Source organism: Mycothermus thermophilus (genome assembly GCF_041956435.1).
Source record: "Mycothermus thermophilus strain CBS 625.91 unplaced genomic scaffold VTJ04scaffold_2, whole genome shotgun sequence".
NCBI lineage: Eukaryota > Fungi > Ascomycota > Sordariomycetes > Sordariales > Chaetomiaceae > Mycothermus > Mycothermus thermophilus.
In genome coordinates, this window is record NW_027191428.1 from 726,038 (window position 1) to 745,922 (window position 19,885).

Below are 19,885 nucleotides of genomic sequence, written 5' to 3' on the forward strand. Positions count from 1 at the left end.
GTCATGAGTATGTTCTGCCTGTTTGTGTCATTACTGCATGGCGTTCGATAAATCGGTACCATTCACACCATCGCAGCTGGCAACGGCAGACACTGACCACCGGCAGCTGAAGTGAGAGCAAACCTGGAAAGCAGGCAAGCAGCGACGAGGATGTGGTGCCAAGATCACGTGATAAGATGGAGGGGTTTCAACCACCGCCGTTTCTGGTGGGTCGCGTCGTCTTCCGCCGCAGGATAAAATTCACACACAAACAACCCACCTCATCAACAGCCATCTCGGCAACCCTAACCCGAACCCTTCTCATCGCGTCTCATTGTCGTCGTCGAACATCGACGACAATATCGTTCTTATTGAGGAATCTGGTGAGATTTGGAGAGTCGGCGCGCTCATGTCGGGACGCGGTAGGGCTCGTCCTCCGTCGCGCAACGCGCAGGAGTCGGCCGCTGGCCCGAGTAGACGCTCAACGCGTCACCAGCAACAGCAACAACAACAGCAGAACGCGGCACCAGCACAGGCCGATGAGGCACAGCTGAAGACTGATGATGTCCATGGGCAGCAACAGGAGCAGCAGGAAGAGCAGGGTCAGCAGCAGCAGCCCCAGCAGGACGAGGCTGTCACCCAACAGGTTCAAGCCGAGGCTGCCGTGGTCGTCCCAGTCTTCGACCAGAACATCGACCCAGCCATCACCGGCGCCCAGCCTGGTTCAATGCCGCCTCCTCCTGTGCCTTCTGCTAAGGGCGCGAGAGGCCAGGCTCCCATTCAGCCTGCGCGTCGTGGAACTCGCCGGAGCGATGATGTCTCCTCTAGCATTAACAGCGTCGCACCCACGGATGTGTTCTCCAATCCGGAACCTCCAAGTATGACGCGCCCCTGGCAGCATTCGTCCAAGACACACATGCTAATTCCACACAACAGGTGCTTCTCTACCCGTGGGCACTCCGGGCCGCCTTCTGGCCACGCCCGGCCGTGCTGCCTCTGTCGTGTCCAATGTGACCGACACGCCAGCCAAGAAAAAGGCGCGGGCAAACCTTATTTCTCGAAATCTGACGCGTTTGTTCACCGCTGCTGAGGATCTGTTCAACGTCCTTGGAAGTCCTCAAGAAGAGCTGGAGGCGTGGGAGGACGAGCGTACCTTTTACAAGAAACTTCTGGATGTGGTTCGCTCCTCGTTCGTGGCATCTGCGAGCGACCTCGTCGTTGTACCGTCCTTTGTGACAGAGGCAATGGGGGTTGATCAAAACTCACCATTGTTCTACAAGGCCCTCCGGATCGTCACGGCCACGAACTTGGCCACACTCCTCAACGACATCACCCCCGTCAATGCCCAGAGCCTCCTGCCGTTGCTCCAGGTGCTGGATAAAGCATTTTTCGAGTGCTTTGTTGCTGACATTCCCATCACGGCCGAAAACCAAATTTATGAGCAGATCCTGGAGCAGGCGATTATGATCCGCACACAGCTCTCGATCCAGACTCTGAAGAAGCTCCGCACTGACAGTCCCGTGTCGTTCAGCCCGCATGCTGAACTGGCCAAGATCTGGTGCGAAGGCGAGCCTTCAGTGGATGCTATCAAGTTGTTCCTGGCGAACAATCCTGATGCGGTGCAAATCCGGCCCATTGAGCCCGACACACCCTCGGCCGCCAGGGCTGATGAATGGGACCGGGCTTCCACCCGGTTCCGGGCTCTCTGCGGCTTGGTGCCGGGAGATGTCATCAACGGTTACAACCTCGATTTGACCCAGCTCGAGGAGGAGTTCTCTCTGGATGGCTTCATTGCAAGCCTGCGCGCCTGGACCAATCAAACCTTTGCCAGAATCAAGAGGCAACTCCTCGAATCCGAGGCAGCGCCGTCAGACGCCGATTCCCAGATCCGCTCGCAGCTCGAGACGGAATCCCTGATGCATGGTTACAACCGCGAAGCGTCGAGGTATGTCCCATTCCCTTCATACCACCAACCTTGGCGCAGGCTAGTCCCTAACTCTTTCCCGTTTCCCAGCCCAATTACGTACGATATGAACGCGCTGCGGATGATGAAGCAGCTTGAGAGTAACGCCACCCCGAATTACGGCAACCCTCAACTTGCGGCCAGTTCCTACAATCCGCCGCCCCGTGTCCCCTATCCACCCGACTTTACAACGGGGTTCGACTATAGTGATCCATCTCAGCATGGGTTCCAGTCGAGTGGTGCCCTGTACGCTGCCTCGGCGGCCCAAATCGCTGCTGGCAAGAAAAGGAAGGACGGGGCCCCGGCTGATGATGGTGCTCCTGGTTCAAGTGCACCACCTGCGAAGAAGCCGCGGGCGAGAAGGAACAGGAATATCGCTCCGGTGGCCGATATGACGGCGCTGGTCTCGGAACCATCCAACAATGCGATCCCGTCGGAAACCGCGCCCACCGAATCCCAGTACCCGCCCCTCCTTGGACCCCAGGACGAGCCGGACTTTGAGGCCCTGACGAAGAAGTCTCGGGAGATCTCGGCGGCCAATCGCAAGGCCAAAGAGCCCCAAGTCCGTTCTCCGTGGGTGCAGAAGGACGTCCGCCTCCTGGTGAAGGCGGTCGATACCTACCGGTGCAAGTGGAGCCAGATCGAGAAGGCCATCAAGGAGGGTATCATTCCGTTTGAGCGTCCGCGCGACCAACAGGCGCTGCGTGACAAGGCGCGGCTGTTGAAGCAGGACCTTCTCAAGTACGTTCCCCTCCACGAACAACACGTCTCGTCTGCTTGGTCTCAAGTTACATGTACTGACATGCTCTCCCGCATTATAGGGTTGATGCTGTTCTTCCTCGCGGTTTCGATGGTGTTGTTCTCGGCAAGAAAGAGAGGGAGGCTGTCATGGCCCTGGGCAAGAATCCCGACCGGAAGGAAGCTGATCTCGACGAGAGAGGACGACCTATCAACACGGAGTGGCGCGGTCAGAACGAACAGCCTGCGCGAGCCCCTCCCGCTACCGATGCGTCGGTTCCTCCTGCTCCGGTTCCTTCTGTTGAGGCAGCCGCGCAAGCCGAGGTCCAGCCTGAGGCGCCGGCGACTGTGCCTGAGCAGGCTGTTGCTTGAATGACCTCGGGTGCATGGCGCTGTAATTGTGGACGGATGTTGCTATTGATGACCTTATCCGGGTTTGTTAGGTGGAGCGGCGGGCTCTTGGCTGGCGGCATGAAGTCTCTTTCTGTATCTCTTTAGGCAGGGGTCCTCCAGATACCTCCATCGGAGCGGTGCCTGGAGAAAGGCTGGGCATATCAGTATAGCAGAGTCGGGTCGGTGATTTCATCACTCCGTAGAATCGTGTCCAAGCGTGTAATGGAATGGTTGTGGGTGTATTCCGTATCCTGGTTCTCCCTTGGAACGTCTCTGGGTATCATGTGAAATATCACGTGACTCAAAACAGACCCTTGTCCCCCTTCCCATCTCGTCCCCCCCTGTGATGTGGGGCCCTCTCACATCTCATTGGAGGCACCTGTTGCGGCCCGTGTGAATTGGCAACGTCGCGAGTTGGGATCCCAATCCCACACCACAGCTCGAACCAAGACCCAGATCACGACCACAGACTCAGGACGGAGAGGCTTACGCTGCTGCTTTTGCTGCTGCTTCCCGAGCCAAATTTCCTCCAGCAGCCCTTTCCCACCCGCCGAAGCCCACGTCCCTCGGACCGCCCACCATGAGCTACGGGAAGAAGGACGAGGACGCCGACAGCGGTCTGGTCAAGATTGACCGGACCCAGGTGTTCCAGGAAGGTGGGTAAAGCTCTTCATGACATGGCCAAACGCATCAACATTCGGCGGTGGTGCTGTGGAATTGGAACAGCCAGCTAACTACATGCCGTTGTTGACCGCCCGCCCCTCCACAGCCCGGCTATTCAACAGCTCCCCCATCCAGCCCCGACGATGCCGCGTCCTCCTCACCAAGATTGCTCTCCTCCTCTATACGGGAGAGAAATTCCCGACCACCGAAGCCACGACCCTCTTCTTTGGCATCTCGAAGCTCTTCCAAAATAAAGATGCCAGCCTGCGCCAGATGGTCCACCTCGTCATCAAGGAGCTGGCCAGCTCCGCCGAGGACACCATCATGGTCACAAGCACCATCATGAAGGACACGGGCGGCAGCACCGATTCCATCTACCGCCCCAACGCCATCCGCGCGCTGTGCCGCATTATTGATGTAAGGCCGCTGTCTGGAGGACCACATAGGAGGGCGGGATCGGATAGCTGACACTTGTTATCCTGTCACAGGCCACCACGGTGCAATCGATAGAGCGTGTTATGAAGACGGCCATCGTCGACAAGAACCCGTCCGTGTCATCCTCCGCCCTCGTGTCGTCGTACCACCTCCTCCCGATCGCACGCGATGTTGTGAAGCGGTGGCAGAGCGAGACCCAGGAGGCAGCGGCGAGCACAAAATCGTCGGGCGGCTTCTCGCTCGGCTTCTCGTCGTCCTCGGGCAACCTCCCCGTGAACAACTCGACCATGACGCAGTACCACGCCATCGGCTTGCTGTACCAGATGCGCATGCACGACCGGATGGCCCTGGTCAAGATGGTGCAGCAGTTTGGCGCGGCCGGTGCAGTGCGGAACCCCGCGGCCATCGTCATGCTCGTGCGCCTGGCGGCCCAGCTGGCCGAAGAGGACCCGCAGCTTCGGAAGCCCATGATGCAGCTTCTCGACGGATGGCTCCGGCACAAGAGCGAGATGGTCAACTTCGAAGCCGCCAAGGCCATCTGCGACATGCGCGACGTGACCGATGCCGAGGTGTCTCAGGCCGTCCACGTCCTCCAGATGTTCCTCAGCTCGCCGCGTGCCGTCACCAAGTTCGCCGCCCTTCGCATCCTCCACACCATCGCCTCGTTCAAGCCGCACGTCGTCAGCGTGTGCAACCAGGACATCGAGATGCTTATCTCCAACAGCAACCGCTCCATCGCCACCTTCGCCATCACCACGCTGCTCAAGACGGGCAACGAGGCCAGCGTCGACCGCCTTATGAAGCAGATCTCGGGCTTCATGTCGGAGATTACGGACGAGTTCAAGATCACCATTGTCGAGGCCATCCGCACCCTTTGTCTCAAGTTCCCCAGCAAGCAGGCCGGCATGCTCCAGTTCCTGAGCGGCATCCTGCGCGACGAGGGCGGCTACGAGTTCAAGCGCGCCGTCGTCGAGAGCATGTTCGACCTCATCAAGTTCGTGCCCGAGTCCAAGGAGGAGGCGCTCGCCCACCTTTGCGAGTTCATTGAAGACTGCGAGTTCACCAAGCTGGCCGTGCGCATCCTGCACCTCTTGGGCGTCGAGGGTCCCAAGACGTCCCAGCCTACCAAGTACATCCGCTACATTTACAACCGCGTCGTCCTGGAGAACGCCATTGTGCGTGCGGCGGCTGTCACGGCGCTTGCCAAGTTTGGCGTGGGCCAGAAGGATCCCGAGGTCAAGCGCAGTGTCGAGGTGCTGCTTACGCGCTGCCTGGACGATGTCGACGACGAGGTCCGCGACCGCGCCGCGCTCAACCTCAGGCTTATGCACGAGGAGGACGACGAGCTCGCCAATAGGTTTGTCAAGAATGGTAAGCATTATTACCCTGCCCGCAGAAGCAAGGTCTAAGACATGACACATGGCTGACTTGGCGGATCGTCACAGAGAGCATGTTCTTGTTGCCGTACTTTGAGCAGCAGCTCGTCGAGTACGTTACGTCGGACGACAAGTCGGCCTTCGACACGCCGTTCGACATCTCCAAAATCCCTGTCGTCACTCGCGAGCAGGCCGATGCCGAGGACAGGACAAAGAAGCTCACGGCTACGACGCCATCGCTCAAGCCTCCAAAGGCCGGGCCGACCAAGACCGCGCCATCGGCGGCCGAGGCGGCGGCTTCCGCGACGGCGGCTGCGCAGAAGTATGCCCAGGAGCTCATGCAGATCCCCGAAATGAAGGAGTTCGGCGCGGTTCTCAAGTCATCGCCGCTGGTCGAGCTGACGGAGGCCGAGACCGAGTACGCGGTGGGCGTGATCAAGCACATCTTCAAGGAGCATATTGTGCTGCAGTACGAGATCAAGAACACCATCCCGGGGCAGATCCTCGAGAACGTGTCGGTGGTCGCAACTCCGTCGGAGGAGGAAGAGCTCGAGGAGGTCTTCATCGTGCAGGCGGAGAAGCTCGAAACGGACGTGCCCGGCAAGGTGTACGTGGCGTTCCGCAAGGTCAACGGCGAAGGATCGCTGCCCGTCAGCACCTTCTCCAACGTGCTCAAGTTCACGACCAAGGAGATCGACCCAACGACCAACGAGCCCGAGGAAACGGGCTACGACGACGAGTACGAGGTGGCCGACTTCGACCTCACGGGCAGCGACTACGTCATCCCGGCGTTCGCGAGCAACTTTGCCCACGTGTGGGAGCAGGTGGGTGCGCAAGGCGAGGAGGCCGAGGAGACGCTGCAGCTCAGCAACGTCAAGAGCATAGCGGGTGAGTTTTTGTCACTGAATGACAGATTGACCTCTCATATATCGGAACAAGTGCTGACGGCATATGTACAGAGGCGACGGAACAGCTCGCCAAGGCGCTGTCGCTGCAGCCGCTCGAGGGGACGGACGTGCCGGTCAACCAGACGACGCACACGCTCAAGCTCCTGGGCAAGACGGTCAATGGCGGGCGGGTGGTGGCCAACGTGCGCATGGCGTACTCGTCCAAGACGGGCGTCACGACCAAGATCACGGTGCGCAGCGAGGAGGAGGGCGTGGCGCCGCTGGTGGTGGCTTCCATCGCGTAAGAAGGGGCATGAGAGTATCAAGAGAGTGGAAGTGGTGGTGTTGGCGGCAAAGGCGGTGGTCTGGTTGGGGCTGGGAGATGACGCATGGCGCTATCTGATTCCTTATGTCGTCTGGTCTATAAAATTCAAGAGCATTCCATGCCAAGGGGGTTGACTCGGTTGACTTGGGGTTTGCCTGGGTGTGGCAGGTCCGCGACTATTAGTTAGAATGGGAGATGATGGACTTGGTTGAGGTTGGGGTGGATGTCATCAGAATCAACATGACGAAAATATCCGCACTGTGCTGCACAAGACTGAATCTTATCGATAAGCCGGTAGTAAACACGTGGGTCATTTCGCGGCTGGAGAGTGGACAACGCTCCATGGGTCACACCCTCCCAACTTGGAGGGGCACCAATTTCCCGAGACAACGTTCAAAATGAGCCGTGTCGCTTGCCCCGGCTGACCCCCGTTGGTTGGGCATGCGCGGGAAATGAGACTGTGTGACGCAATTGTTCCGTCCAGGTCTCCGTTCTGTCCAAGCGTGAAACTGATAAGCAGCAAGAACCAAGAAACGCGCAGCGCGGCACGGTCGTGTCATGGAGGGTAGAAAAATCCTTGGTGTTGGAAAGGACTCGCTGCTTGTGATGCTTAGTAGCCCAGGTCTTCCTGGCCACCAACACTGGCGTTGAAGACCCGGCCCACCTTGCTTGTTCCACTGCTTTCCAGTTTTGCTTTTCGAACCTCACAGGTCAGGTCCACTTGGATTCTGTTCTGCCGTCTAACACGTCCGTCCCCGTCCGTCGCCGAATCCACTGCCGCCCGAACGCCGACCGAACTTTGTTCATCGTACGAGCCGCCCAACCTTACTTACACCACGATCCTGCCCGGCCCCTCTGCCGCCTCAACGCGGGGTCAGTCAAGGTGTTACACCAGATCACCGAACGCCTTAACTACTCCGTGTATATATCCAGGTTGGCAACTTTCGATCATCCGCATAGATAGGCAGCCAGAAACCTCAGCGAAGAGTTCCTGGGCCCTCCCTCCGACGCCGGCACCTTCAGACCCCACGTACCCAACCCGCATTTCGACGCCAGATTATATATAGGACCTAGTTACGCTTGCATATCACGACGACGGCCACTCTCCCCGATATCTCGACGACTTCGACCGCCAAACAAGACCTCTACGAGCCGACAAGATGGTGTACGTCCGGCAGGAATACCTGCCCAACCTGCGGCAGTACAAGTACTCTGGCGTGGACCACTCGTTGCTGTCCCGCTACGTGCTCAAGCCCTTCTACACCAATGTCGTCATCAAGTGCTTCCCCATGAGCATGGCGCCCAACCTCATTACCTTGACGGGCTTCATGTTCGTCGTCGCCAACTTCCTGACCCTCCTCTGGTACAACCCGACTCTGGACCAGGACTGCCCATCCTGGGTCTACTACTCCTGGGCGGCGGGCCTGTTCCTGTATCAGACGTTTGACGCGGTCGATGGGACGCAAGCGTAGGTGTCCCCCCTTCTTTTTGGCATTTTGACTCTGTTCCTGGTTCAGGGGGTGGGATATAGTGGACGCTGGGCAACCGCGGGGCATCAATTGAAAAGAATGACTTTGCTGACCCTCTCTCTCCAGTCGGCGCACGCACCAATCCGGACCTCTCGGGGAGCTGTTCGACCATGGCGTGGACGCCCTCAACACGGCGCTCGAAGTCATCATCTTCGCCGGCGCCACCAACATGGGCCAGAGCTGGAAAACGGTCGCCACCCTCTTCGCCAGCCTGCTCACCTTCTACGTGCAGACCTGGGACGAGTACCACACCAAAACCCTGACCCTGGGCATCATCAACGGGCCCGTCGAGGGTATCCTCGCCGTCGTCGGCGTCTACGCCCTGACGGGCTACCTGGGCGGCGCCTCCTTCTGGACACGCCCCATGCTCGCCACGCTCGGCATCCCGCAAGCCCTGCCCGGCAACCTGACCCTCCCGCCCTGGCTCTACCGTCTCTCCTTCACCGACTGGTATATGGTCCAGGGCGCCGTCGTGCTGGTCTACAACACGGTCGAGTCTGCCCGCAACGTGATCCGCGCGCGGCGCGCCCGCGGTGACCGCTCGCGCCACGCGCTCGTCGGCCTGCTCCCCTTCTTCGCCACCTGGGCACTCATCGTCGCCTACCTCTTCCTGCAGCCCACCATCCTCCACGCCCACCTCGTCCCCTTCGCCGTCTTTGCGGGCATCGTCAACGCCTACTCGGTCGGGCAGATGATCACGGCCCACCTCGTCCACCTGCCCTTCCCCTACTGGAACGTGCTCGTCGTCCCGCTCGCCTTTGGCGTCCTCGACTCGCTCGGCCCCGTCCTGCTCAACCACAGCCCCGTCCCCGGCCTCGGGTGGCCCTCGGCCCTCGGCGACGGCGTCTATCAGGTTGCCTTCATGTCTTGCATGCTCGGCATGGCGGTTGGCGTCTACGGCAGCTTCGTCGTGGACGTGATTGTCACAATCTGCGATTATCTCGACATTTGGTGCCTGACCATTAAGCATCCGTGGGTGGAGGGCGCCCAGGCCAATGGTGGCGCGAGCGCGGATCAGAAGAAGACGCAGTAGTAAAGTACTCAATGACACAGGCCAAACACGGCCCTGGGAAGGCTGATAAAGTCGTGCAGTTAGGGGTTCTTGAAGCTGAGGGACGGGGTTGTTCCGAAACAGGTGGAATGGACTTCCAAAGGGGGACCGTTGACGCACAGTCCGGTGCGGGGATGGTTCCAAGGCGATCAAAGGGGTGTGGAACGCACGGGGTGGGAGTGGATGGGGTGAATCTTGTATTCCTACCTATATAATACCTATCGATAGACGGACGGGCACGGGTCTCCTTGGCTGGGAGTATACTACTGGGTCGGCGGCGTTCTATTCACTCTTTATTTTCTCGGTACCTACCTTGTCCATCCTCTTTGCGTGGCCTTGTTGGTTTCCCGTCTGCTGCAGATCGAGACCAATACCCCTAAGCGGGCAATACCTGATCGTTTCTCTTACATCTCTGCTGGATGGCATCACCCATGTCCTGTCAACGAAATCCAAGAGACTGGGAGATCGAACAAATTTCTTGCAAAACTACAGCGTATCTGAAAGGTTCGGTTGGTAACTTTGTGACGTTTATCGTCTTCTCCCGAGCAAACACATACCCATTCGCCGTTCCATATCAAGCATCCTGAAATCCAAAATATCCTAACCAAGAAAATCAGACCGTAAAGCCTCGAAACACCGTTATCCTGCCCTGGTACTCGTATCCCGTCTTGCTCAAAGAAAAAAGAAAACACTGTTGCCCTCCGTCGCTCCAGCAGGAACGCAACCGCCATCCGACGCCCTCAGCTTCGTCGTATCATCATTTATCACCCCATGCTACACTCGGCCTCGGGCGGTTGAAGTAGAGTTGGTTGTTGCCGTCGCTCCACGTCTTCACCGTGCCTGGGATAAGTACCGTACCCCCAGAGTTAGAGTCCTCAAGGATGACTGGGGGTACTCACTCTCCCATGAAGCCAAAGCAATAGCCTATTCCCACACCAACGTCGTCGTCATCTAAATCAACTCGTCACTGTTCTCGGAAACGCTCATTTCAATAGCTTGGATGATGGCGCTCTCCTCAAAGACCGGGCCCTGGCCATCGCACTTGGCTTGAGGCCGCAAGCGTTCGCTGACCAAGCTGACATCGACACGACCGTTCTTGAACAGCTCGTGGTTGATGATGAAGTCCCAGGTGGCGCCGGGGCCAAGCAGGCGCTCGCCCTTCTCGCTGATTACTATCCTGTGGCTGGGGGTCTTGTTGGCGTGGCCCTGGAGCACGTTGCTGTAGAAGTCGGTCGGGTTGTACGACATGGGACCCGTCGTCGTGGGAGCGACGGCGGCAGCCGCAGGGGCTCCTGCACCGCCGGCCACGGCCATGGACGTGGCACGCAGGATCTCATTCTCTGTCTCCATCCGCTGCAGGTCACGCTTCAGGCGCTCATTCTCGGAAGCCGTATCGGCCTGGACCTGCTCGAGTTGCTGCAATCGAGACTCGAGATCCTTGACATGGCGTTCCTTGCGTTCGCGGAAGGCTCTTTGACTATGCAAGCCGTCAGTTCAGCTCTGCGAGATCATGGCACAATGCCGAGCATGCAAGAGCTTTCCACATACGCTGCGCGGTTCTGGGCTTTGCGCCTTGACTGTGCCGGGTTCGGGTCTTCCTCTTCAGAGGATCCTTGCCGGCGACTCTGCTGCTGCTGTTGTTGCTGCAGCTGTTGCTGGGATTGCTGCTCCTCGGGATCAGGCTTAGGGACATGGAGGAGATCAGAGGCGTGTCCTGGTTGATGGATGGCGCTGGTCACGGCCGGTACGGCAGCCGGAGCTACTGCAGCAGTGGCCGCGGCCGTGACGGGATGTACGCCGATGGATCCCGGGATCTGCCCCGGGATCTGTCCCGGTGGTGTGGGAGGGCCTGGAAAAGCTTGGGCCGTATTGTACTGGTGGACGTAGTTGTTGTCGAAGTTCTGGAATTGATCCGTCGGGAGAACGTTCGGGTACTGGTCAAACATCTCCTGAGTCATGATTGTGTAAGCTTCGTGTCCTGCAATCGGATTCGCGCTACCGGCAGCGACAGCGAACAGAAATGCGGAGTCCCTCCCCCTCTGGAGGCAGCTAGCCGAACAAGCAAGCAGGCCGACCCCAATCGACTTGACTGTCGTGGGACGTATTAAACCCCCCAAGGACAAACGAGAGGGTTTCTGTTCATTCTTGCCTGTCATTTTGACTTGTTCTGCGCATTCCGCCCCCTCTGAGGATCGCCGAGTCCAAAGGTGACCAGAGACAGGGAAACCTACCGGAGGTGACCTGTTGGCGCTGAAGTCGTCTGAGGCTACCGAGTTTGTGTGCGAGGGCGTCAAAGGCACCTGGGCGCCCATGAACTGGTAGGGCGGAGCGCCAGGAAAGAAGGTCCCGGCTGTGTGCGAGTAGTCCATGGCGATGTCGTTGTCTAGACGCTGATTTCGAGAGACAGAACGGCAAGCAAGCGATGGTCGGCGGGTTGGAAGATGGAGGACAGGGCGAACAAGTGCAGTGCACCGGGACAGAAAACGAATGGGGAGCTATGGATTTTCTGCGACGGGACGGAACGCAAGAGTGGTTCAAAGTGGTTCAAATGGTCTGGCCCGAGTGGTGCAAGAATCTCGGCGGCTCAGCAGCCCGCAGCCGGGAGCAGGGGGCGGTTGAAGCTTTAGGCGGCGGCGACAGCACCAAAGCAAAAGAGGCGGGGAACCCCACAGCCTGCGCACCTAATTGCCTTGCGCCGTCCAACGGTTCAGATCCCAGGCCCGTTACGTACTCGCAGGAATGAATCAGCGCGATCTGGGAGCGAACTGGGGCAATTCGGCCTGAGATGGGAGCTCAAGTTGGGTGTCGTGGATGGGCGGCTTATTGGAGGGTACGAGTTGAGGCTTCGGCAGGATGAATTGGGGAGACTCCGATCGGGAACCTCGAGAACCCGTCGACAGCCTCAAGGTCCAGGGCACTCGCTCTTTCTCAGATTGTGTTCCTGTCTGAGTGGAACAACCAGCAAAAGTCACTTTAATTCTGGAAAGGCCGACGGACATGCCCGGACAGACAAGGGTGTGGGCCGATTTAAGAAGCATTCCCCGGGCCCCGAAGCCTTCCACTGGACGGTTGGCAGCCTGTCCCCCCCACCCGCTGGATCGATCGCCAGGACCCCAACCGTCCCAAGTTTCCCGCGACACAACACGCCTTCGCAACTCAGTCGCCGCCAGTTCTTTGGATCCTCCATGAAAGCAAATATCAGGTAGCAAATCTCTATGTGACCCTCGTGTGGCATTGGGGAGACGCAAGGCGGAGTCCAAACAGCTGAGATCGGACTCCCTGCACCTACACATTGTATACTCAGCATTGCATCCAACCCGCCCATGCTGCGGTTCCCAGCCTCTGATCCACGTCAGCTGCCCACAGAATGTTGCTTCGCCGAGTTGGTTATAATGTTCCCTTCAACAACAACAAGGTCACGCGCACATGGAGAGCTGTCAAAACAACCAGCCCGATAAAGTCTTGATCAACTCGCCGGTGAAGTTACCGTATCGCAAAGCGGGGTCTCGTGCGGATGACACAAGAAACAGAACAACGCAGGCTCAACGGCGGAGTGAGGTTGAACCGAGCCGAGTCCCTACAGGATCTGGTTGAATCCAATCAATGCCACGACGTCCGCCCACTCTTGAACTCGGATGAGGCCTCGCCGGTGTGGACTCGAGTACACACATTTCTCGGTTCTCGATCGCTGTATGGGATAACCCTCGAGTCTGGCTGAGCACAAAGCATGGATAGGCCACAATGAACAGCAGGCCAATATATTAGTACAACCATTGGCCACCCTTCATGCAGGGCACTTGCTGGAGCGCCTTGTGGTATTGCGTCCTGGATGTCAAAGTTTATGCATGCTACTCTGTGCCGCACTCCAACCTACTCAGATCTGACTGGTCAACTGCAGTCCTGTCGATGACATGCAAGCCAGCAATCCGCCGCTGGCACAAACACCCTGGTCGAGTCAGAGGCGCAATGCCAACAACCACGTCATGACATGGCCGATACTACATCGTGTACGGACTCTTCAGGGAATACAAGTTATTGTTGAGTCTCAATGTCAACACTTCTTTGAGCAGCGAAGAATGGGGTCCATACTAGGTGATTCTGAGAGAGAGCTGGGTTGTAGGCTGATGTGTGACAAATCAGGAGGGTCTGTTGGTTGCTTGGGATCAACGAGCCTCCTTCGTCTCCCACAAGCAGACAATAACATAAGAATATACAGATACAACAAGTGGATGAGAAGCCTGACGACAACCTTTCTATGAGTATCTTACATAGGGAGGACTTGGGCAAATTGAGATCATGGATTCATGACTCACGTACGCCATGCTAGTTGTTGAGCTAACTCAACTCCCTTCCCTTGACATGAACCGTGACTTCACTTGTTTCCTGATAGCAAGGACCATGGTCCATCTGTCAGCCCTGAACTTGACGAAGTTGAGCCACGGTATTGGGTAGGTGTTGTTTGGCTTTCAAATGTGGTTTGTTTACTTGGGACCAAACTGACGACGACAAGTCGGCCAGTTTAGCGCACAGAAACCTCACGTGGAAGCATCTCTCTAAAACGTCTCCTACTAGTATTTTGGTCATGATTTGACGAAAGGGATATGCTTTGTTCAGGAATTGTTCATCATAGCGTTCTTTCCCCATAACACACCCGTAGAACGGCTTTGTTTACTTCCCAACTGTCCACCTCACGATGTTGCTGCACATAACACCACTTACTGCCATGCCCAGTATCTTGTGCCGGATGCCGAGTTAAGATTCGAGGGGTAAAAGCATCATCTCAAGTGGTTCAGGCAAAGTGGAAGGTGCACTTCTTTGTGTGTTATCTGTGATCATCAGGCAGCAGAGGTCCCTTAGAATGTTCGAGGAAGGAACAACTTCATCCCCTTCCTTGAAAACCACAAGGTTTGCTCATAGTGAGGGGTGCTCCATGAAACCTGAACTTTGAACCATATCGACTCCCACCTCGTGTCCATGGATGGGTGGCCTTTGGCAAGTCGATAGTCGATGCTGTTCGTGCGAGTGCAAAAGGCCATCCCAGCAACTTACCCCCTTCAAAGTTTGGACTGCCGGCACGCACTCGAGGGCGACGTGTTTTGGGTTGGCTCAACTTTCTCCCGAGCGCCTGCCCCAGGTCGTTAAAGTTCTCGCCTTCGAAACCTCCTCCCTCTCCTCTCCCGAAACCTTCAACCAAGTCGCGGATCCGCGGACCTGCACCTTCTGCACCCTCTCTCCTCCCCATTTTCCGCGACCGACTCGCAACTCTCGATCTCGGCATGAGCAGCCCGACTCTTCTCGCCATCTCGCACAATGTTTCGCGATAAGCAACTGCGTTCTCGTCCATCGCAGCCAGAAGGCTGTCTCGGAGAGCCTTTTGCACCTGCGTTGGCGACCAGCACTGGTACGTCTTCACTTCTCGAAACCTGCGCCGGAGTCGAGATCCAGCGAGCCTCAATGCCTCAAACCACCTGCCTACCCCTCCACAACTCTTCCCTTCCTCACTTGATGCGGCGCCGAGACACACTGAAATCATAAACTTCCCTCGCGCCGTGTTTCCCCTTCCATCTTCTTCCTTTAAACCTGCAGGCACCGACCACCACTTCTTCTCCTCCTCTCTTCCTGCGTCGAGACTCAGGAGCAAACCGGCTCTGCTCTACTACTCAGATCCAGTTTCCTGCGGGCGGGGCAGCTAACAACCCATCAGGATTGCCAGTCACCTCATCGCAGCCCAGACAGCCTGTGTACACAACAGTCGGTTCAGTCTACAACCCGAATCAAGGTCCCTCAATTCAACCACCGACCCGCCGACGCCGGTATCCCCAACCTCTTCAGATTGACGGAACCAGATTCATTCCCATCCCTCAAGATCTCCTGTCGGCACTGTCTCTGTCTGACGAAGCTCTATCCTCTCCACCGACCACCGCATCCCTCTTCTCAGAGTACGAGCCACTCCAGCAAAACAACGAACGAGCGGCCAACCCAAACCAGGATCGATCGAGCGCCGCCTTTGCCAGTGCCATCATGTCCTCCTTCGACAACCACCCCGGAAACCATCCGGGTAACTATCCGGGCAATCATCCAGGCACCCAGCCATCCCAGTCTGGTCAGCAGCTCAACAAGCCCGGTTTGGCTGAAGACATCTTAACTTCCCGTCTCACCGTCAAGGGCCTGACCAACCTGGCCTCTTATCCAAACCCGATGCAGAAAGCCGCCCAGGACACTCTGGCAAAGGCCAAAGCCGTGGACCTTAGCCTCAACCGCCCAGGCACAGCGCCCTCGAGTCAATCCATCACTCCCGACTTTACCAAGGGCTGGAATACTAACACCTACAACCCCTATGGCCCCCCTCGTGCCCCGGCTGGTCCTCCCGAGCCACTGAAAGCCGGCCCCCCTGGCCAGCGCCCCTTCAAGCCAGCTCTTGACTTGGCGGCGAGGCGTGCTCTGGCCGAAAGCCCCTTTCCTCCCATGCCGGCTCAGCAACCCCGATTGCCGACGGACATCTACGGCCACTTCCCTCCCGGCCTTGCCCCTCCCACTGGACCTCGCGGCTGGGATCCCTCTCTTTACCGTCCGGCTCAGCCGACTATGGTGGAGAGACAGGATAGCCCTGCTCTCCGTGGCGGTCTTGGGCCTACCGCCGGACCGGCCCGTCTCACCACGCCAATTCCCATGAACATGCCTCCTGCCCAACCTGTTCCTACCCAGTCCGCACCCGGGATCATCAAGAAGCGCAAAGTCTGGGACACTCTTCCTCCGGAGAGGATCCAGCAGTACTACCCGGAAGGGTTCCCTGCGGATTACGATGGCCAGTACACGCCTATTCCGGAGGACTGGCACACGAAATATCCCCTCCCCGAGCCCGGCGTTCCCCCGGCTGATTGGCATGCCAAACTCGACCAGAAGTGGTACGACGGCCCGGCCAAACTGATGCAGAACGCCAGTCAGATTGCACAGGACTACAATACCAACTACCCGCAGAAAAATGTTGGAGTCATCGGACAGGAGCGTCAGAACCTTGACGCCACCAAGGTTCGCAATCCCTGGATGAGCGTTGAGAAGGTCAACAAGATGGACCACGCCGAGATTGTCAAACCGCTGCTTGACATGACCTTCGCCACCCTTGTCAGCTACAAGAAGGGCACGCCTGCGGCCGCCCAGAACCCGTGGGCTGATCGCCTCGTCAAAGCCGAGCCTGAGTGTATCGACGACTCGGAGGAGGGCAAGAAGAGCCTCTTCAGCACCCCCAATGAACAGTCTGAGGCCCAGGGCCAAGCTCCAAAGACTTCTGACCGGGGTTACTGATTCTGTTTGTTCCTGCTTGACATTCGGCTCATTGGAGCTCCAGTTTCGACCGAGCGATGGTCCGACTGTATGAGGTGGAGAGGAGGCCGTGAGATGTACGATGGAGGTGTCATGATCGCTTCCTTCTGATCTTTGTGGTGGATGAACCAAGGAGACTACTTATGAGCTGGCCTTGTTTTACTGGTGGCATCACAGCTAGGCGGATTGATTTGGACTTGAGAATTTGGTGGCGAGCACGACAATTGCTTTGGAGATGGAGGAAACCTGCCGGCTTTTTGGACGGTCAGGTTTGATTGGACTACTTCATCATATCAACTTACTTTTGTACCAGTTCATCAACTCGAGGTGCCTTGCGGAGCTATCCGTCAGTGGTACATAGGAATGAGGACATTGCCGGTTTTAGCCAAGCTTTTGGCATTCATATGGTGCTCGGTGTTGGTGCTCCTAGCTCTCACCCATCCCATGTTTTCCACTTTGGAAGTGTCTTGGTGGGAGCTACGCTTAGTGTGTCCCAGACCCGCTGCTCCGTTTGACTGACTCGTTGACGCATACAAGTTCAGACCGCAGCTTCGACCTCTCGACATCCAGCCATGCCCGTTGAGGACTGGGATGTGTTTGACATCTCAAAATGATCGAGATAGTGCCTGCGTTCAAGGCCATATGTCCTGAACGGTAGCATGACTGGCTGTGCTCTTTATGATTTTGTCCCGGAGGCCATAGAGGTTTTGAAACAGTGCTTGGCAAGGCGCATAACGACGATCAAAGGGAAGTTTAATGCGCCTCATGATCAGTGATGCCAGGCGTGCGGAGTACCCCAGCCCTCACCTATGACGACACTTACAGGGAACTGAATCGATGATGCGCCTCAATGATCAGTGACGCCAGGCGTGCGGAGTACCCCAACCCTCACCTATGACGACACTTACAGGGAACTGAATCGATGATGCGCCTCCTCTTCAGACGACGAGATAAATCGACTAATATTCCTAGGCAACGGGTTTACTCTTGACTTACTGGCCCCAGCAGAATGTTAACCAGCCAACGAGACCAACGAGCGCCGCCGCCGAGATGGGGCTTGTGATGATTGACTTGTTTCGCAGCACAGCTTCGACGAACCGAAGTGAGACAAGCATGGCGGACCTGTTGCAGACCAACACTCAACAGAGCAGACTTGGAAGACTCGGACGGTTCTGGCCGTTCCGGAGAAGGTCGATACGCAAGGTGCTCTCCAAGAAGGGCCTCGGACTCACCCGACTTTCGAACTCTGCAGCCCCCGAAACAACCATCAGCGGCCATCACAATATCGCAATTGCCATCCCAGCTGAACGTGGCCGTGACGAAGGGCATGACCGTGGACACGGCGCCGTGGGAGACCAGTTCCTCGGCGGAGGCTCTGGGACAGCCCCGACCGACCAAACAGTGATGGAAGACAACGAGACACGCCCTCTTCTACCCAAAGACGTGGACGTCGAGGAAGGATATGGACAAACCACTCGCATCCATCCAGCGCTAGTTATGGTCGGTGCCCACGAGTCGTGTGTTATTGCCCCTTCATCATCGTCCCCTGAGGAACTGACAGGCTCGCCCCGTCAAGCTTCATTACCCGATGATTTGGGTGTGATAGCCGTGGTACCCGGTGATCCTAGGCCTCGAGGCGGACTCCTTGACAACCGGCCCAGCACGTCAAAGAGCTTCGCTACCGATAGCTCTGAGCAGATTTGTTCGGACGCAGACACCATCCACGTGCCGCCGATCGACCTGAATCACGTCTCAGCATTCGACCCCGAAGAAACAGACAGCTTCCACACGGCCGAGGACACCCGGCAAGCATCGGCTGGGTCGTCGGGAAGCATGGACAGGGAGAGCTCGCCGACGTCCAACTTCTCGGCCCCGTGCCCGGGGAGCACGACGCAAACCTCGGTCGATGTCGACCAAGCTGCTGGGGAACCGATGGCTCATGTTGATCCCCTGGAGCCCCCACCACTCTCTTGGAAAAACCAGAACTACCAGCCCCATACGCTATCGCCCATCACGTCACTTGAGTCGATGCGGCTGTTTGAACTGGGCCGGACGAACAGCAGCTCGCTGGTAGCAGCCACCGCTCATGCCTTGAGCCACGCCAACTTGGGCGTGCACACAAGCTCCCATCAAATCGCACATCGCCCAGACTCGCCACCCTCTTCCCGCTCATCTTGGGCGATGGGGGAACAGCAACACGACCTTGCCCCAGCAGCAGGAGCAGACAGTCTCCCCGTCACCCCATCACCTCCAACCCACACCAAAGACGACTACCACACCACCCATAACCGGACGAGCACTACCACTGCCACCAATAACGACAAACCCGAACCCCACACCGCTGCCGCAGACGAGCCCGACATCCAACTCCTCCCCTTCAGCCTCAGCCTCCTCGCTCACTGCTTCGAAAAGCTCAGCGACGGCCAGCCCACCATCCATACGCCCGACCTCGCCGAGCTGACCGAGAAGGTCTCGGGGACCCTGCGCCGCGTGACGCCGGCCGTGATTGACGAGATCGCGTCGGAAGGCGCCACGCGGCGGCAGCGGCGACGGCACAGCGTGCATCTCGGCGGTTTAAGCGACGTTGTTGGGGAGGAGGTCCCGCCGTGGGGAAGCGATGTCGGGGGTAGGAGGAGTGGGAGTGAAAGGGGGAGGAGCCCTGGAGGATGGAATGACGAGGCAGCAGCAGCAGCGGCGGCGGCGGCGGCGAGGCACGCGCACTGGGGTGATTATGATAGCAGCGTTGGTGGTGGTGGTGGTGGTGGTAATTCGACTCTTCGTCGTCGGGAGGGAATGGAAGAGCAAGATGCGCGGCCTTCTTGGACTTGCCGACCGCGGCCGCACTCTTGGGCGGCTGGGCAAAGGGCGGAGATTGGAAGGATGCGATCGACGGGGGATACGATGCAGCAGAATCGGAGTCAGCGGTGGGATGACTGGAAGCCGCTGTCCCTGGATGATGTGGTGCTCAGGAGTAGGATCAGACCCCCGAGGGCAAGTGATGGAGGCGGGCGTTGGTTGGAGCCGCTCGAGGAGGAACGGGAGGAGATGATGGAGGAGATGTTGCTGGATGAGAGTCGACAAGCCACGCCGAAACCCAGACGGAGTCCTCCTCCTGAGGCGGAGCCGGCTTCTATGGTGGAGAAGGATCCGGAGGGGATGAGGCAGTTGGAGGAGCTGATGAATCACCTTGTTTTGAGCACATGAGGCTGGTTGGTTTCTAGGAAGG

The 19,885-nt window shown here is 57.8% G+C and overlaps 9 protein-coding genes across 9 annotated transcripts; 7 read left to right on the forward strand and 2 right to left on the reverse strand.

The window, feature by feature from the left end:
• Window positions 1-388: 388 nt before the first annotated feature.
• On the forward strand, window positions 389-3,052 carry VTJ04DRAFT_2396 (uncharacterized protein; the record flags this gene model as incomplete). The annotated part of the gene is made up of 4 exons (XM_069360180.1): window positions 389-857; window positions 916-1,924; window positions 1,994-2,683; window positions 2,764-3,052. 4 exons carry the CDS (start codon window positions 389-391, stop codon window positions 3,050-3,052), a joined length of 2,457 nt encoding a protein of 818 aa, XP_069220917.1.
• Window positions 3,053-3,653: 601 nt separating this feature from the next.
• On the forward strand, window positions 3,654-6,739 carry VTJ04DRAFT_2397 (uncharacterized protein; the record flags this gene model as incomplete). The annotated part of the gene is made up of 5 exons (XM_069360181.1): window positions 3,654-3,729; window positions 3,843-4,153; window positions 4,225-5,542; window positions 5,617-6,435; window positions 6,507-6,739. 5 exons carry the CDS (start codon window positions 3,654-3,656, stop codon window positions 6,737-6,739), a joined length of 2,757 nt encoding a protein of 918 aa, XP_069220918.1.
• Window positions 6,740-7,157: 418 nt separating this feature from the next.
• VTJ04DRAFT_2398 (uncharacterized protein) lies at window positions 7,158-7,826 on the forward strand (the record flags this gene model as incomplete). The annotated part of the gene is made up of 3 exons (XM_069360182.1): window positions 7,158-7,166; window positions 7,244-7,314; window positions 7,382-7,826. The coding sequence occupies 3 exons, from the start codon at window positions 7,158-7,160 to the stop codon at window positions 7,824-7,826; spliced, it is 525 nt and encodes a 174-aa protein (XP_069220919.1).
• A 93-nt stretch (window positions 7,827-7,919) lies between these two features.
• VTJ04DRAFT_2399 (uncharacterized protein) lies at window positions 7,920-9,321 on the forward strand (the record flags this gene model as incomplete). Its single annotated transcript, XM_069360183.1, has 2 exons — window positions 7,920-8,227; window positions 8,355-9,321. The coding sequence occupies 2 exons, from the start codon at window positions 7,920-7,922 to the stop codon at window positions 9,319-9,321; spliced, it is 1,275 nt and encodes a 424-aa protein (XP_069220920.1).
• An 8-nt stretch (window positions 9,322-9,329) lies between these two features.
• On the reverse strand, window positions 9,330-10,070 carry VTJ04DRAFT_2400 (uncharacterized protein; the record flags this gene model as incomplete). Its single annotated transcript, XM_069360186.1, has 4 exons — window positions 9,330-9,363; window positions 9,435-9,591; window positions 9,652-9,693; window positions 9,830-10,070. 4 exons carry the CDS (start codon window positions 10,068-10,070, stop codon window positions 9,330-9,332), a joined length of 474 nt encoding a protein of 157 aa, XP_069220921.1.
• A 220-nt stretch (window positions 10,071-10,290) lies between these two features.
• VTJ04DRAFT_2401 (uncharacterized protein) lies at window positions 10,291-11,708 on the reverse strand (the record flags this gene model as incomplete). Its single annotated transcript, XM_069360187.1, has 3 exons — window positions 10,291-10,816; window positions 10,888-11,288; window positions 11,571-11,708. The coding sequence occupies 3 exons, from the start codon at window positions 11,706-11,708 to the stop codon at window positions 10,291-10,293; spliced, it is 1,065 nt and encodes a 354-aa protein (XP_069220922.1).
• A 53-nt stretch (window positions 11,709-11,761) lies between these two features.
• Window positions 11,762-12,082, forward strand: VTJ04DRAFT_2402 (uncharacterized protein; the record flags this gene model as incomplete). The annotated part of the gene is made up of 1 exon (XM_069360188.1): window positions 11,762-12,082. The coding sequence occupies one exon, from the start codon at window positions 11,762-11,764 to the stop codon at window positions 12,080-12,082; it is 321 nt and encodes a 106-aa protein (XP_069220923.1).
• Window positions 12,083-15,360: 3,278 nt separating this feature from the next.
• On the forward strand, window positions 15,361-16,641 carry VTJ04DRAFT_2403 (uncharacterized protein; the record flags this gene model as incomplete). The annotated part of the gene is made up of 1 exon (XM_069360189.1): window positions 15,361-16,641. One exon carries the CDS (start codon window positions 15,361-15,363, stop codon window positions 16,639-16,641), a length of 1,281 nt encoding a protein of 426 aa, XP_069220924.1.
• Window positions 16,642-17,772: 1,131 nt separating this feature from the next.
• Window positions 17,773-19,863, forward strand: VTJ04DRAFT_2404 (uncharacterized protein; the record flags this gene model as incomplete). The annotated part of the gene is made up of 1 exon (XM_069360190.1): window positions 17,773-19,863. One exon carries the CDS (start codon window positions 17,773-17,775, stop codon window positions 19,861-19,863), a length of 2,091 nt encoding a protein of 696 aa, XP_069220925.1.
• Between the last annotated feature and the right edge of the window lie 22 nt (window positions 19,864-19,885).